Genomic DNA, 15,385 nt, shown 5'->3' with positions numbered 1-15,385 from the left:
TCGAATATCTTACTATAAAACTCGGAGTCATATTTTGCAACTTTTATCGTTTGTACCTCGCCAAAACCGAAAGATTATAAAAGAAGATACTATTCACTTCATACTTACACAAAAAAATTAGAGGTACAAACGATTTTTCATATAGTAACAACGTCAGAGATTCGATCGGTCTTGACGAATTTTTGAATATCTTACTATAAAACTCGGAGCCATATTTTGCAACTTTTATCGTTTGTACCTCGCCAAAGCTGAAAGATTATAAAAGAAGATACTATTCAATTTATATTTACACAAAAAATTTGAGGTACAAACGATTTTTCATATAGTAACAACGTCAGAGATTCGATCGGTCTTGAAGAATTTTCGAATATCTTACTATAAAACTCGGAGTCAAATTTTGCAACTTTTATCGTTTGTACCTCGCCAAAACCGAAAGATTACAAAAGAAAATATTATTAAATTCATATTTACACAAAAAAATTTGAGGTACAAACGATTTATCATATAGTAACAACGTCAGAGATTCGATCGGTCGTGACGAATTTTCGAATATCTTACTATAAAACTCGGAGTCAAATTTTAAACTTTTATCGTTTGTACCTCGCCAAAACCGAAAGGTTATAAAAGAAGATATTATTCACTTCATACTTATATAAAAAATTTTGAGGTGCAAACGATTTTACATATAGTAACAACGTCAGAGATTCGATCGGTCGTGACGAATTTTCGAATATCTTACTATAAAACTCGGAGTCATATTCTGCATTTTCTATCGTTTGTACCTCGCCAAAACCGAAAGATTATAAAAGAAGATACTATTCACTTCATATTTAAACAAAAAAATTTGAGGTACAAACGATTTTTCATATAGTAACGACGTCAGAGATTCGATCGGTCTTGAAGAATTTTCAAATATCTTACTATAAAACTAAGAGTCATATTTTGCAACTTTTGTCGTTTGTACCTCGCCAAAACCGAAAGATTATAAAAGAAGATACTATTCACTTCATATTTACACTAAAAAATTACGATTTTTCATATAGTAACAACGTCAGAGATTCGATCGGTCTTGACGAATTTTCCAATATCTTACTATAAAACTAAGAGTCATATTTTGCAACTTTTGTCGTTTGTACCTCGCCAAAACCGAAAGATTATAAAAGAAGATACTATTTACTTCATATTTAAACAAAAAAATTTGAGGTACAAACGATTTTTCATATAGTAACAACGTCAGAGATTCGATCGGTCTTGAAGAATTTTCGAATATCTTACTATAAAACTCGGAGTCAAATTTTGCAACTTTTATCGTTTGTACCTCGCCAAAACTGAAAGATTACAAAAGAAGATATTATTAAATTCATATTTACACAAAAAAATTTGAGGTACAAACGATTAATCATATAGTAACAACGTCAGAGATTCGATCGGTCTTGACGAATTTTCGAATATCTTACTATAAATCTCGGAGTCATATTTTGCAACTTTTATCGTTTGTACCTCGCCAAAACCAAAAGATTATAAAAGAAGATACTATTCACTTCATATTTACACAAAAAAATTTGAGGTACAAACGATTTTTCATATAGTAACAACGTCAGAGATTCGATCGGTCGTGACGAATTTTCGAATATCTTACTATAAAACTCGGAGTCAAATTTTGCAACTTTTATCGTTTGTACCTCGCCAAAACCGAAAGGTTATAAAAGAAGATATTATTCACTTCATACTTATATAAAAAATTTTGAGGTACAAACGATTTTTCATATAGTAACAACGTCAGAGATTCGATCGGTCTTGACGAATTTTTGAATATCTTACTATAAAACTCGGAGTCATATTTTGCAACTTTTATCGTTTGTACCTCGCCAAAGCTGAAAGATTATAAAAGAAGATACTATTCAATTTATATTTACTTAAAAAAATTTGAGGTACAAACGATTTTCATATAGTAACAACGTCGGAGATTCGATCGGTCTTGACGAATTTTCGAATATCTTACTATAAAACTCAGAGTCATATTTTGCAACTTTTGTCGTTTGTACCTCGCCAAAACCAAAAGATTATAAAAGAAGATACTATTCACTTCATATTGCCAAAAAAAATTTGAGGCACAAACGATTTTTCATATAGTAACAACGTCAGAGATTCGATTGGTCTTGACGAATTTTCGAATATCTTACTATAAAACTCGGAGTCATATTTTGCAACTTCTATCGTTTGTACCTCGCCAAAACCGAAAGATTACAAAAGAAGATATTATTCACTTCATATTTACATAAAAAAATTACGATTTTTCATATAGTAACAACGTCAGAGATTCGATCGGTCTTGACGAATTTTCGAATATCTTACTATAAAACTCGGAGTCATATTTTGCAACTTTTATCGTTTGTACCTCGCCAAAACTGAAAGATTATAAAAGAAGATACTATTTACTTCATATTTACACTAAAAAATTACGATTTTTCATATAGTAACAACGTCAGAGATTCGATCGGTCTTGACGAATTTTCCAATATCTTACTATAAAACTAAGAGTCATATTTTGCAACTTTTGTCGTTTGTACCTCGCCAAAACCGAAAGATTACAAAAGAAGATATTATTCACTTCATATTTACATAAAAAAATTACGATTTTTCATATAGTAACAACGTCAGAGATTCGATCGGTCTTGACGAATTTTCGAATATCTTACTATAAAACTCGGAGTCATATTTTGCAACTTCTATCGTTTGTACCTCGCCAAAACCAAAAGATTACAAAAGAAGATATTATTCACTTCATATTTACATAAAAAAATTACGATTTTTCATATAGTAACAACGTCAGAGATTCGATCGGTCTTGACGAATTTTCGAATAACTTACTATAAAACTCGGAGTCAAATTTTGCAACTTTTATCGTTTGTACCTCGCAAAACCGAAAGATTATAAAAGAAGATACTATTCACTTCATATTTACATAAAAAAAATACGATTTTTCATATAGTAACAACGTCAGAGATTCGATCGGTCTTGACGAATTTTCGAATATCTTACTATAAAACTCGGAGTCATATTTTGCAACTTTTATCATTTGTACCTCACCAAAACCGAAAGATAATAAAAGAAGATACTATTTACTTCATATTTACACTAAAAAATTACGATTTTTCATATAGTAACAACGTCAGAGATTCGATCGGTCTTGACGAATTTTCCAATATCTTACTATAAAACTAAGAGTCATATTTTGCAACTTTTGTCCTTTGTACCTCGCCAAAACCGAAAGATTATAAAAAAAGATACTATTCACTTCATATTGACACTAAAAAATTTGAGGTACAAACGATTTTACATATAGTAACAACGTCAGAGATTCGATCGGTCGTGACGAATTTTCGAATATCTTACTATAAAACTCGGAGTCATATTCTGCATTTTCTATCGTTTGTACCTCGCCAAAACCGAAAGATTATAAAAGAAGATACTATTCACTTCATATTTACACTAAAAAATTACGATTTTTCATATAGTAACAACGTCAGAGATTCGATCGGTCTTGACGAATTTTCCAATATCTTACTATAAAACTAAGAGTCATATTTTGCAACTTTTGTCGTTTGTACCTCGCCAAAACCGAAAGATTTCAAAAGAAGATATTATTCACTTCATATTTACACAAAACAATTTGAGGTACAAACGATTTTTCATATAGTAATAACGTCAGAGATTCGATTGGTCTTGACGAATTTTCGAATAACTTACTATAAAACTCGGAGTCAAATTTTGCAACTTTTATCGTTTGTACCTCGCCAAAACCGAAAGATTTCAAAAGAAGATATTATTCACTTCATATTTACACAAAACAATTTGAGGTACAAACGATTTTTCATATAGTAATAACGTCAGAGATTCGATTGGTCTTGACGAATTTTCGAATAACTTACTATAAAACTCGGAGTCAAATTTTGCAACTTTTATCGTTTGTACCTCGCCAAAACCGAAAGATTACAAAAGAAGATATTATTCACTTCATATTTACACAAAACAATTAGAGGTACAAACGATTTTTCATATAGTAATAACGTCAGAGATTCGATTGGTCTTGACGAATTTTCGAATAACTTACTATAAAACTCGGAGTCAAATTTTGCAACTTTTATCGTTTGTACCTCGCAAAACCGAAAGATTATAAAAGAAGATACTATTCACTTCATATTTACATAAAAAAAATACGATTTTTCATATAGTAACAACGTCAGAGATTCGATCGGTCTTGACGAATTTTCGAATATCTTACTATAAAACTCGGAGTCATATTTTGCAACTTTTATCGTTTGTACCTCGCCAAAACCGAAAGATTATAAAAGAAGATACTATTTACTTCATATTTACACTAAAAAATTATGATTTTTCATATAGTAACAACGTCAGAGATTCGATCGGTCTTGACGAATTTTCCAATATCTTACTATAAAACTAAGAGTCATATTTTGCAACTTTTGTCGTTTGTACCTCGCCAAAACCGAAAGATTATAAAAGAAGATACTATTCACTTCATATTGACACTATAAAATTTGAGGTACAAACGATTTTTCATATAGTAACAACGTCAGAGATTCGATCGGTCTTGACGAATTTTCGAATATCTTACTATAAAACTCGGAGTCATATTTTGCATTTTCTATCGTTTGTACCTCGCCAAAACCGAAATATTATAAAAGAAAATACTATTCACTTCATATTGCCAAAAAAAAATTTGAGGCACAAACGATTTTTCATATAGTAACAACGTCAGAGATTCGATTGGTCTTGACGAATTTTCGAATATCTCACTATAAAACTAAGAGTCATATTTTGCAACTTTTGTCGTTTGTACCTCGCCAAAACCGAAAGATTATAAAAGAAGATACTATTCACTTCATATTTACACTAAAAAATTACGATTTTTCATATAGTAACAACGTCAGAGATTCGATCGGTCTTGACGAATTTTCCAATATCTTACTATAAAACTAAGAGTCATATTTTGCAACTTTTGTCGTTTGTACCTCGCCAAAACCGAAAGATTATAAAAGAAGATACTATTTACTTCATATTTAAACAAAAAAATTTGAGAAACAAACGATTTTTCATATAGTAACAACGTCAGAGATTCGATCGGTCTTGAAGAATTTTCGAATATCTTACTATAAAACTCGGAGTCAAATTTTGCAACTTTTATCGTTTGTACCTCGCCAAAACCGAAAGATTACAAAAGAAGATATTATTAAATTCATATTTACACAAAAAAATTTGAGGTACAAACGATTTATCATATAGTAACAACGTCAGAGATTCGATCGGTCTTGACGAATTTTCGAATATCTTACTATAAATCTCGGAGTCATATTTTGCAACTTTTATCGTTTGTACCTCGCCAAAGCCGAAAGATTATAAAAGAAGATACTATTCACTTCATATTTACACAAAAAAATTTGAGGTACAAACGATTTTTCATATAGTAACAACGTCAGAGATTCGATCGGTCGTGACGAATTTTCGAATAACTTACTATAAAACTCGGAGTCAAATTTTGCAACTTTTATCGTATGTACCTCGCAAAAACCGAAAGATTATAAAAGAAAATACTATTCACTTTATATTGCCAAAAAAAAATTTGAGGCACAAACGATTTTTCATATAGTAACAACGTCAGAGATTCGATTGGTCTTGACGAATTTTCGAATATCTTACTATAAAACTCGGAGTCAAATTTTGCAACTTTTATCGTTTGTACCTCGCCAAAACCGAAAGATTTCAAAAGAAGATATTATTCACTTCATATTTACACAAAACAATTTGAGGTACAAACGATTTTTCATATAGTAATAACGTCAGAGATTCGATTGGTCTTGACGAATTTTGGAATAACTTACTATAAAACTCGGAGTCAAATTTTGCAACTTTTATCGTTTGTACCTCGCCAAAACCGAAAGATTACAAAAGAAGATATTATTCACTTCATACTTACACAAAACAATTTGAGGTACAAACGATTTTTCATATAGTAATAACGTCAGAGATTCGATTGGTCTTGACGAATTTTCGAATAACTTGCTATAAAACTCGGAGTCAAATTTTGCAACTTTTATCGTTTGTACCTCGCAAAACCGAAAGATTATAAAAGAAGATACTATTCACTTTATATTTACACAAAAAAATTTGAGGTACAATCGATTTTTTTAGTAAGATATTTGAAATGTCGTCAAGACCGATAGAATCTCTGACGTTGATACTATATGAAATATCGTTTTTACATATATTTTTTTTTGTTAATATGAATTGAATAGAATATTCTTATATAATCTTTCGGTTTTCGCGAGGTACAAACGATAGAAGTTGCAAAATTTAACTCTTAGTTTTATAGTAAGATATTGGAAAATTCGTCAAGACCGATCGAATCTCTGACGTTGTTACTATATGAAAAATCATTTGTACCTCAAATTTTTTTGTGTAAATAAGAAGTGAATGGTATTTTCTTTTATAATCTTTCGGTTTTGGCGAGGTACAAACGACAAAAGTTGCAAAATATGACTCCGAGTTTTATAGTAAGATATTCGAAAATTCTTCAAGACCGATCGAATCTCTGACGTTGTTACTATATGAAAAATCGTTTGTACCTCAAATTTTTTAGTGTAAATATGAAGTGAATAGTATCTTCTTTCATAATCTTTCGGTTTTGGCGAGGTACAAACGATAAAATTTGCAAAATTTGACTCCGAGTTTTATAGTAAGTTATTCGAAAATTCGTCAAGACCGATCGAATCTCTGACGTTGTTACTATATGAAAAATCGTTTGTACCTCAAATTTTTTTGTGTAAATATGAATTGAATAGTATCTTCTTTTATAATCTTTCAGCTTTGGCGAGGTACAAACGATAAAATTTGCAAAATATGACTCCGAGTTTTATAGTAAGATATTCGAAAATTCGTCAAGACCGATCGAATCTCTGACGTTGTTACTATATGGAAAATCGTTTGTACCTCAATTTTTTTATGTAAATATGAAGTGAATAGTATCTTCTTTTATAATCTTTCGGTTTTGGCGAGGTACAAACGATAAAATTTGCAAAATTTGACTCCGAGTTTTATAGTAAGATATTCGAAAATTCGTCAAGACCGATCGAATCTCTGACGTTGTTACTATATGAAAAATCGTTTGTACCTCAAATTTTTTTGTGTAAATATGAAGTGAATAGTATCTTCTTTTATAATCTTTCTGTTTCGGCGAGGTACAAACGACAAAAAAACTGCAAAATATAACTCCGACTTTTATAGTAAAATATTGGAAAATTCGTCAAGACCGAACGAATCTACCTCAAAAAATAACTTCTTTTACACATTTGAACTGCTTTATATACTTTCTTTCCTTCTACTCCATAAAAAGCCTTATTTTTAAGGAAAAAATTTTTTTTGTTTTTTTTTTTCGTAAAATCAAAAAAAAAAATTAACTTTAAAAACGGGTACAATCCGGTACAAACGATACTCTTCCAGATGGCATCATTAAAATTCCGGTATCTTTATGTCGGTTGCTAAGCAAATTTTACCACCCCCCCCATTTCTACCCTATTGAGGTACAAACGATTTTAATTGCGGTACAATCGAGTACACTCCGGGTACAATCGAATGACATATATAAAAATCATTTACCTTGAACTCGGTTGCTAACTTCACATAGGTAGTGGCACGTGACATAAAATTTGGAGCACGCAGAAGCGTGTTACTAGTTTTGTGACCAGAAGATCACATAACTGACGTGGAAGAGCCATGCTTCGGTACGAATGGGCCGGCTCGACCGGAGAAATACCACGTCCTCACAGAAAACCGGCGTGAAACAGCGCTTGCGCTGTGTTTCGCCGAGTGAGTGAGTTTACCGGAGGCCCAATCCCCTACCCTATTCCCTTCCCTATCCTCCCTTATTTCGTTCCCTTTCCATCCCTACCTTCCCCTATTACCCTATTCCCTCTTAAAAGGCTGGCAACGCACCTGCAGCTCTTCTGATGCTGCGAGTGTCCATGGGCGACGGAAGTTGCTTTCCATCAGGTGACCCGTTTGCTCGTTTGCCCCCTTATTTCATAAAAAAAAAAAAAAAAAAAATAACTAGTGTCGTAATATAAATTATTTTACCAACAATGAATGTAAGCACCAAATTTGGCAAATTTTGAAATACGCACCGAATCACGAAAAAATATTGAACGGCACGTTTATAACTTTTTCAGCAATATTTCCTTAGAAAAGGGCACGATGATATGAAAAGGCCACCCCAACAGGGGTGGCCTTTTCATATCATCGTAAGATAAAATGTGTTAAATTTTTCGTCAATATATAGTCGTAACTCAGAATTGATTTAGTACGGAAATTTAATCTATTTCTTTTTCAGAGTATTCCAAAAAATGCTATACCAAGCTCCGAGTCCTCAGCGCAAAAAAGAACCGGCACCGCGGGAGAACAAGCTTCGGTTGTTCCTGAAAAGATCCTCCGAACCCCTTCTGAATCTCCAAAACGCCGCGCAGCAGGTAATTCAAAGGAGCGAGTGAAAATACGTATTCTCCTAAAGACCCGAATTGCGTATCGCTACCCTCTCATCCGTAAAATTGCTTATCTACGGACTTACCCCAGAGTTCTGATTGACATGTAGCGCATAGTGGCGGTATCGTTTGAAAGTAGGCAGACTTTTTTTTGTCTAGTTTAATCTTAGTTGTCACCAATGATCAATTTTTTAATGTCCACAACAGAGATCTGCTTTCGCGCAGCAATTGGCTCCAATACAAGAGGTAAAGGCAAAATTGACGATGTCGTAGGAGTTTTTCAATCGATTCAAGTATTCGATGTTCATTTTGTACATACACTTTCTATTGTAGATACAGTCTCATTGAAAAATTTTTTTTCCGATTAAAGTTCTATGTATGCATGTAACGTAAGTTTTCTTGTTTTACAGGTAATTTTATTACTATTGTTGTCTGTGTTTCAAATTGGATGTTGTTAAATACCAACATGATTGATTTGTTATTAAGTACTTTTTATTTAATTTTATCTACTTTAATGCAACATATTATTTCAAATAATACCTTTTGCAATAATTTCTAAGTTACTGTCCTAAATTGCCATGATAAGTTACAAGCACGTAACTACATAATAACGATTTTCGGGCGAGAGAGAGATATTGCCTAAAAACGTTTCTTTTTAACCCCCGACAAAAAAGGGGGGTGTGATAAGTTTGACGTGTGTCTGTCTGTTAGTCTGTGTGTGTGCCCGTGACATCGTAGCATCCAAACGGCTGGTACGATTTTGTTCTAATTTTTTAGTTCAAAAGCTGACTTTAGTTAATCATAATCAGCCCATTCTGTGCTGAACAATTTCGTATTATCTTCTTTAAAATTAATCGGGGGTCGTTTTTAAATTTCTTTAATAATAATTTCAAAAAAAAATAATATTATTACTACTATAGGCATTTTAAATAGAAATCACAATGTTCAAAATTCAATTCATTGCCATACATTATTTCCTAAAACAGTCATGTTGGTACTTAATTCTAAATTTTTTAAATATTTTCACTGATTTAATCTACGAGCACACAAGCATGTTACTTCATGCTTAGTTCGATACATGCGTTAATTTATTTTTAACTCTTTTAAATATAATTGGCGTACTACTTACTTTTCTATATTTTAAAATTATTACTGTGACATTATTTATTGTATTTATATGTTTACTTTCCATAAAAGTTACAAATTTAAAAATTAAAAGTTTTCAAAGGTCTCTAACTTTGAAATTACAATAACTTCATGTAAAATTATTTTTAACCCCTGAATCCCCGTAAGAAAGACACATTTTGTGATTTATTAAAATTATTATCTACAGATTCTATATTCATGATTTTTATCAAGATCAAAATTTACGATGTATGCTCAAAAATAAGTAAAATCTCTTTTATATAATATCAAGCAACCAATGCAAAATGCATATCTTATAAAATATTGCATTTCCTCATGCAATATTTAATAAATGAAAATGTTTACTTCTATAATTTACATCATTTTTATTTTACACGTTGAAAACAAAAAACTACGTTTGTATTCGCGACATTAGCTAAAGCCATTAATTAAAATGGTAATTTTGATCGCGTCAAAGCAAATTAACAATGTATTTCTTTTAAATTTATGTATACATATATCTATTTAACAATTTTAAAATTTTATTCGTTAAAATGTGCTTAGTGACAATAGTCAATATTATGTCGGTTAAGTGACTTTTCTGTTCTCCAGCCATCATCGCAGCAGCATCAGACTCTGATCATCGAGGAGTTTGAGCCTGACGTATTCCGTCAACTGATTGAGTACATCCACACCGGTTGTGTCACCCTGCAACCCAGGACGTTGCTAGGTAAGTCAGCATCCACAGCATAAACCTATAATGCTATATTAAGTCTATGATCCACAGTGGGGGTTAAAAAAAAACTAGAAAGTATAATCCGTCAAGAAAGTGTCTTGAGAAATTAAAAAGTGGCAATGTTGGCGACTGGCTGGACAGACCAGAGCTTTTTTACTGTTTTTAAAATATATATTATGTTTTCTATTTTACATTTTTTCGTAATGACATTTTATATTTTTGATATATTTACTTTTAGTCTTTCTCATCGTAGTGTCATTCTTAGATTGATTTGAAAGGGATGACACTACGATGTTGCCACTTTTTAATTTCTTCACTTTCTTGACAGACTATTGAGTTTTTATCAATTCCATCCGTTTTCCATTCCGTCCGTCCAACCGTTTCATTTCAATTTATCATCTGTAAACAAGGGTCTCAGCCAATCACAGCAAGCCAGATAAGCGAGCCAATGCCATGCCTTGCCGAGGCCTCCACCACTCGCCAACGCCAGCCAGCCATGCCTCGCTGGTGGGGAGCAAGCCTTAAATACCCTGTACTCGCTCATTTTGCTGATTTTTGTATCGAGTCAAATTGTTAAGCAGAAACTCTGCCTAATTATTTTTGTGAAATGTGATTAAAGTGATAGTGTTGAAATAGTTACTCCACGTTTTATTTCACCCTGGTTTACACATTCAACTTTCAAAGTTGTAGTAAATTGAAATGGAAGGATGCAGGTTTGACGAAACATAGAATTATTAATATAAAATCTTAATTTCAATAGAGTGATATTTAAATATATCTCTGTTATGCATCGTTATGTATTTTGATTCGTTGTATGCCTGTTGGGTAGATCCGAGAATCGGCCATCATCTATTTTTCATACCCAAAATAACATAAATGGCAGAACACAGTCTGCCAGGTCAGCTAGCAATTTATAAATACGTCACTGGTCTAGTGTTTGCATCAACTTTTTCAGTTCCAACTACAAAAAAGGTCCAATAATAATTGAATTTCGTTCATTTGTATGGAAGTAAAAATGTAGCCGCGTTTCAATTTCCGCCGGCAGCGCTCGTCGACGCCATATTGGAAATATTGCTAATAAACTTTATGAAGAATTTCCTCGGGATAATAATTCGAAAGTATCCGTGTTTTGGTATTAAAATACTTTGGCTATTTAAAGTTTTACGATTATGTATCGCTTTATTTATTATTAATTTTAGAGCGCTAAACTTTTTACTTTTGTAAACTAAGTGCCAAGTAGTAGAATTATAGCGGCTTACATTTAACATGATAAAAGTCTGTAGCGTTTTCGTTTTAACAAAAGTTTCTTAAAAAAATAATTAATTTAAACAATAATATACATCTCGTCGAAAAAAAAAACTTAATTTGTCATCGTCAAATTATAAATACCGTTAATTTGTAATCTTGCGGAGCGATTTATTGTAAAAAATCGGTGTATTGATTATTTTAAAATAGTTTTGTGTTTAAAATTACTTATGATAATAATATATTAAAGAATATTTGTTGCACATTTTTCGACCACGGACTGGGAAATTTATGTAATTAGACAATAATATTATTAAAATTATTATTTTAAATAAGAAATTAATGTAAAATCATCAGCAACACTACAAATAAACGGTATTTATGATTTGAAAGTGACATAAGATTATTTTTCATCATTTTACTAAAGAGGTCTGTTATAAAAACTCTTTCTGTTTTACAAACAATATATTAAACCTCCTTGAACAATATCAATATTCCAAGGTATTTTTAGCCACCCATTTGTATGCATGTCTCAGACTAAATCAATAACGAAGACATTTCAAGCGAGGCCTGTAATTTTGCGGTCCCTTGGCTCAATACATATTATAATAACAGTTAGGCGTAATGAGTGGATTTTGTTACAAGGACATTTTGAGGAGTTGAGTCGAGAGCATAAAGTTAATATACCTAGCGGAATAGAGCAACAATCTCGAGCTGTCAAACGTAACCGAAATTGGTTTTCATCTGTGTGAAAAATATGTGTACGTATACACTTACACAAGCATGATTGAACATGAATTCTATGAGATTAAATTGTCAACGTGCGGCACGTGCCGACTGGACGTCAAAAAAAGAGTGCTGCTGTCATGTATCACACGCCTCTTTTTACCACGCAGTGTTACTGATAGTGACATCTCTCTTGCTCAGGCCTTTGTTTCTCTATTCCGCTAGGTATATTAACTTTATGGTCGAGAGTAGTTACTATTTTGATGATATTATTATTACTACTGTTTATTACACAGACAAATGTAACATAACTGCTGCACTCAGAGACGAATTAATTATATAGTTAACTGTATACAGGTTGTTAGGGTGAACACCGTTATCCTTAAAAAATGTCGTCTTCATGCCCATACAAATTGCCCGGATCGGCAATTTGTGTGGGTATGACGACGAATTTTTTTGAGTTCCCAGCATTGTTCTCATAGAAAAAGTTGGTCATTTTGACGGGCTCATTTGATGATTTTAAAGATAACGGTTACCCGAACAACCTGTATATAAATGAAGAGTTTGACAAAAAAAAATGAGACCTATGTCAAAATTTTTATTAAGTACTTAAATATATTTAAAGAAATAACGTTATGACTTTATTTATAATACATATTGCAGGAAATCTGATAAATTTTCTGTAAAATTAATAAAAATATATCCCGTTACAATGAAAAATATCTTCGTCGCTATATTTTGCAAACTAAAAACATAAAATTACCAACTTTAGTATTTGTATTTCGTATGACGATCCAATGACGATCAAGTACGTTCAATTATGGAAACTTTTTCAATTTCACCCTTGAGATATCTCGAATTACAGTACCTACAGGACATTCTATTACGAATAGATGCTTCGATTTTTCATGTATTTTTTGCATGGTCATATTTGAGTATGTAATACGCATAAGTTTATACTTTTCGTATATATATTTTAGTAATTAGATGACGCCTGCAACTCCGTTGCACCAAAATTAGGTCACCACGAACCCCATATTGGTGACCCTCGACAGAACACGCCTCCTTCATCATCATCACTCCCTGCGACTCGGCAGCCACAATTTAAAACGACGGAGCAACTTCCAAGTAATGTACACGATATAGTACACGCTACGGTTTACCGGAGAGATCTATCCGCGCAGGTATGCCTGCGCAGTTAGACCGGAAAGTGTGTGGAAATAGACCTGTGCAGTTTTTAGGCCTGAGCAGTTGACCGGAGCAAAATCTAAAATCAATTCTTTCGATTGATACCTGCGCAAGCATAAAAACTCAAACTCAAAACTAATTTTTTTTTCATTCGGATTTTTTTTCCACATATTCTCTGAAAGTCTACATTATGCCTACCACCGGTTCGGGAACTAACCTGGCGAGAAGAACCGGCGTAATAAACTCGCACGGGGCCCACTTTTTAGAAAAAAAGAAAGGAAAAATTTGTCTTTTAAAAATAAAATTTATTGCATACATATTATTATGTGCATACCTGCACAGGCGGTAAACCTCTTCGGTAAACCGTAGCGTGTATGGCGTACATTATAATATTAGGTATGAAATAAAATCATAAAAGAATAGCGAGAATTAAATGGAAATAGGTGATATAGTAGCCGTAAAAATGCAATGGGAGTTCGATTTTTATATCTTATTTATAGCCAGCTATAAATCTAAGTACTTATCCGGTTTTTTATGATCTTTTTAGTAGATTTCAGTATTTATATCCAGCTATGTTAAAACAATATAATATATTATAAAGACAAAAGCTTGTGAACTCATCGAGCTTGTGTGTATATAATTTTCTTCATATTAACGCAAAAACTGCTGAAAATATTTAGTAGTTTGTTCTCTATTAACACATAGGCTACCAGTGTTGCGGTGGGATACTCTAATAACCAGAGTTTTGCTCGCCGCACAGTCGCTGCAGTACAGTTATTAGTCAAAACTAGCATGGTTCTATAGTTCAGAGTAAATACAATAGTGCTATCATTACTATATTATTTTGCTCTATGAATAATGCAATTTTGCTGTGTCAACCCAATATATCTATACATATCTTATATATAAAAATGGATTTTCAAATGTGTTAGTCGCGCTAAAACTGAAAACAGCTGAACGGATTGGGCTGATTTTAGTCTTAAAATATTCGTAGAAGTCTAGGGAAGGTTTTAAAGTGAAACGAAGTTCACCGGGACAGCTAGTAATTATATAAAAATGGATTTTCAATTGTGTTAGTAACGCTAAAACTCGAAAACGGCTGAACGGATTGGGCTAATTTTAGTCTTAAAATATTCGTAGAAGTCCAGGGAAGGTTTTAAAGTGACACGAAGTTCACTGGGACAGCTAGTTTTCTTTATATTTTGTTATAATATTTTCCATCCTATAGGTAATAATTAATGATTATTATCTATAGGATGTGTGATCTGTATATCTATAGGTAATCTATTTGTTTCCGTACAAAATTTTTCATTTATTCCAAACAAAGTTACATCATCTTGTATCTCATAAATTATGCAATTAATAGCATAAAGCAATTTACATCCTTTGCATTTTTATGTCGCATCTACAGTGACGTAGTAATGGCATTATTCCTAGACTAGGTACTACGTTTTGCGGCAAATTGGATAGTAATTGCGTTAAAACGTATCCCCGTGGCCACAAATCGTGTTTCACCGACGCACATTAATATCGACGTGGAGTAAATTTCCCCTTGCATTTGTGAACATCCTGTATGTTGTGCCATATCATCAGTATATGGATGGATATACTGTATATTATAACATAGATTACATACAGCTTTGTATGCTTACTTTTGTAATATATCTTGTGTATGAATAAAATATATTTTTGAAGAAAAAAATATTTTGCGGCGTTGTGCTCTTTTTTTAAAAGGGGTAAAAAAATCTTTGAAAAAATCAAAACATGTGGTTTAATTGTGATTTTGGAAGACGAAGAAAGAGAAGAATGT

At 32.2% G+C, this 15,385-nt stretch overlaps 1 protein-coding gene across 2 annotated transcripts in view; it reads left to right on the top strand.

The window, feature by feature from the left end:
* The window catches only part of LOC121733052 (serine-enriched protein), a 34,384-nt gene that overhangs the window by 15,082 nt on the left and 3,917 nt on the right, over window positions 1-15,385 (top strand). The window contains exons 3-5 of one of the 2 annotated variants that reach the window (XM_042123150.1): window positions 8,408-8,543; window positions 8,763-8,801; window positions 10,293-10,410. In XM_042123150.1, the coding sequence (XP_041979084.1) occupies window positions 8,408-8,543; window positions 8,763-8,801; window positions 10,293-10,410 (293 nt within the window). The remainder of the gene's footprint in view (window positions 1-8,407; window positions 8,544-8,762; window positions 8,802-10,292; window positions 10,411-15,385) is intronic. The other variant, XM_042123151.1, reaches the window with a different exon arrangement.

The sequence above is a fragment of the Aricia agestis genome, chromosome 13 (genome assembly GCF_905147365.1).
Source record: "Aricia agestis chromosome 13, ilAriAges1.1, whole genome shotgun sequence".
NCBI classification, from domain to species: Eukaryota; Metazoa; Arthropoda; class Insecta; order Lepidoptera; family Lycaenidae; genus Aricia; species Aricia agestis.
The sequence above is the reverse complement of the archived record's forward strand: the minus strand, read 5'-3'. Positions and strand labels throughout refer to the sequence as shown.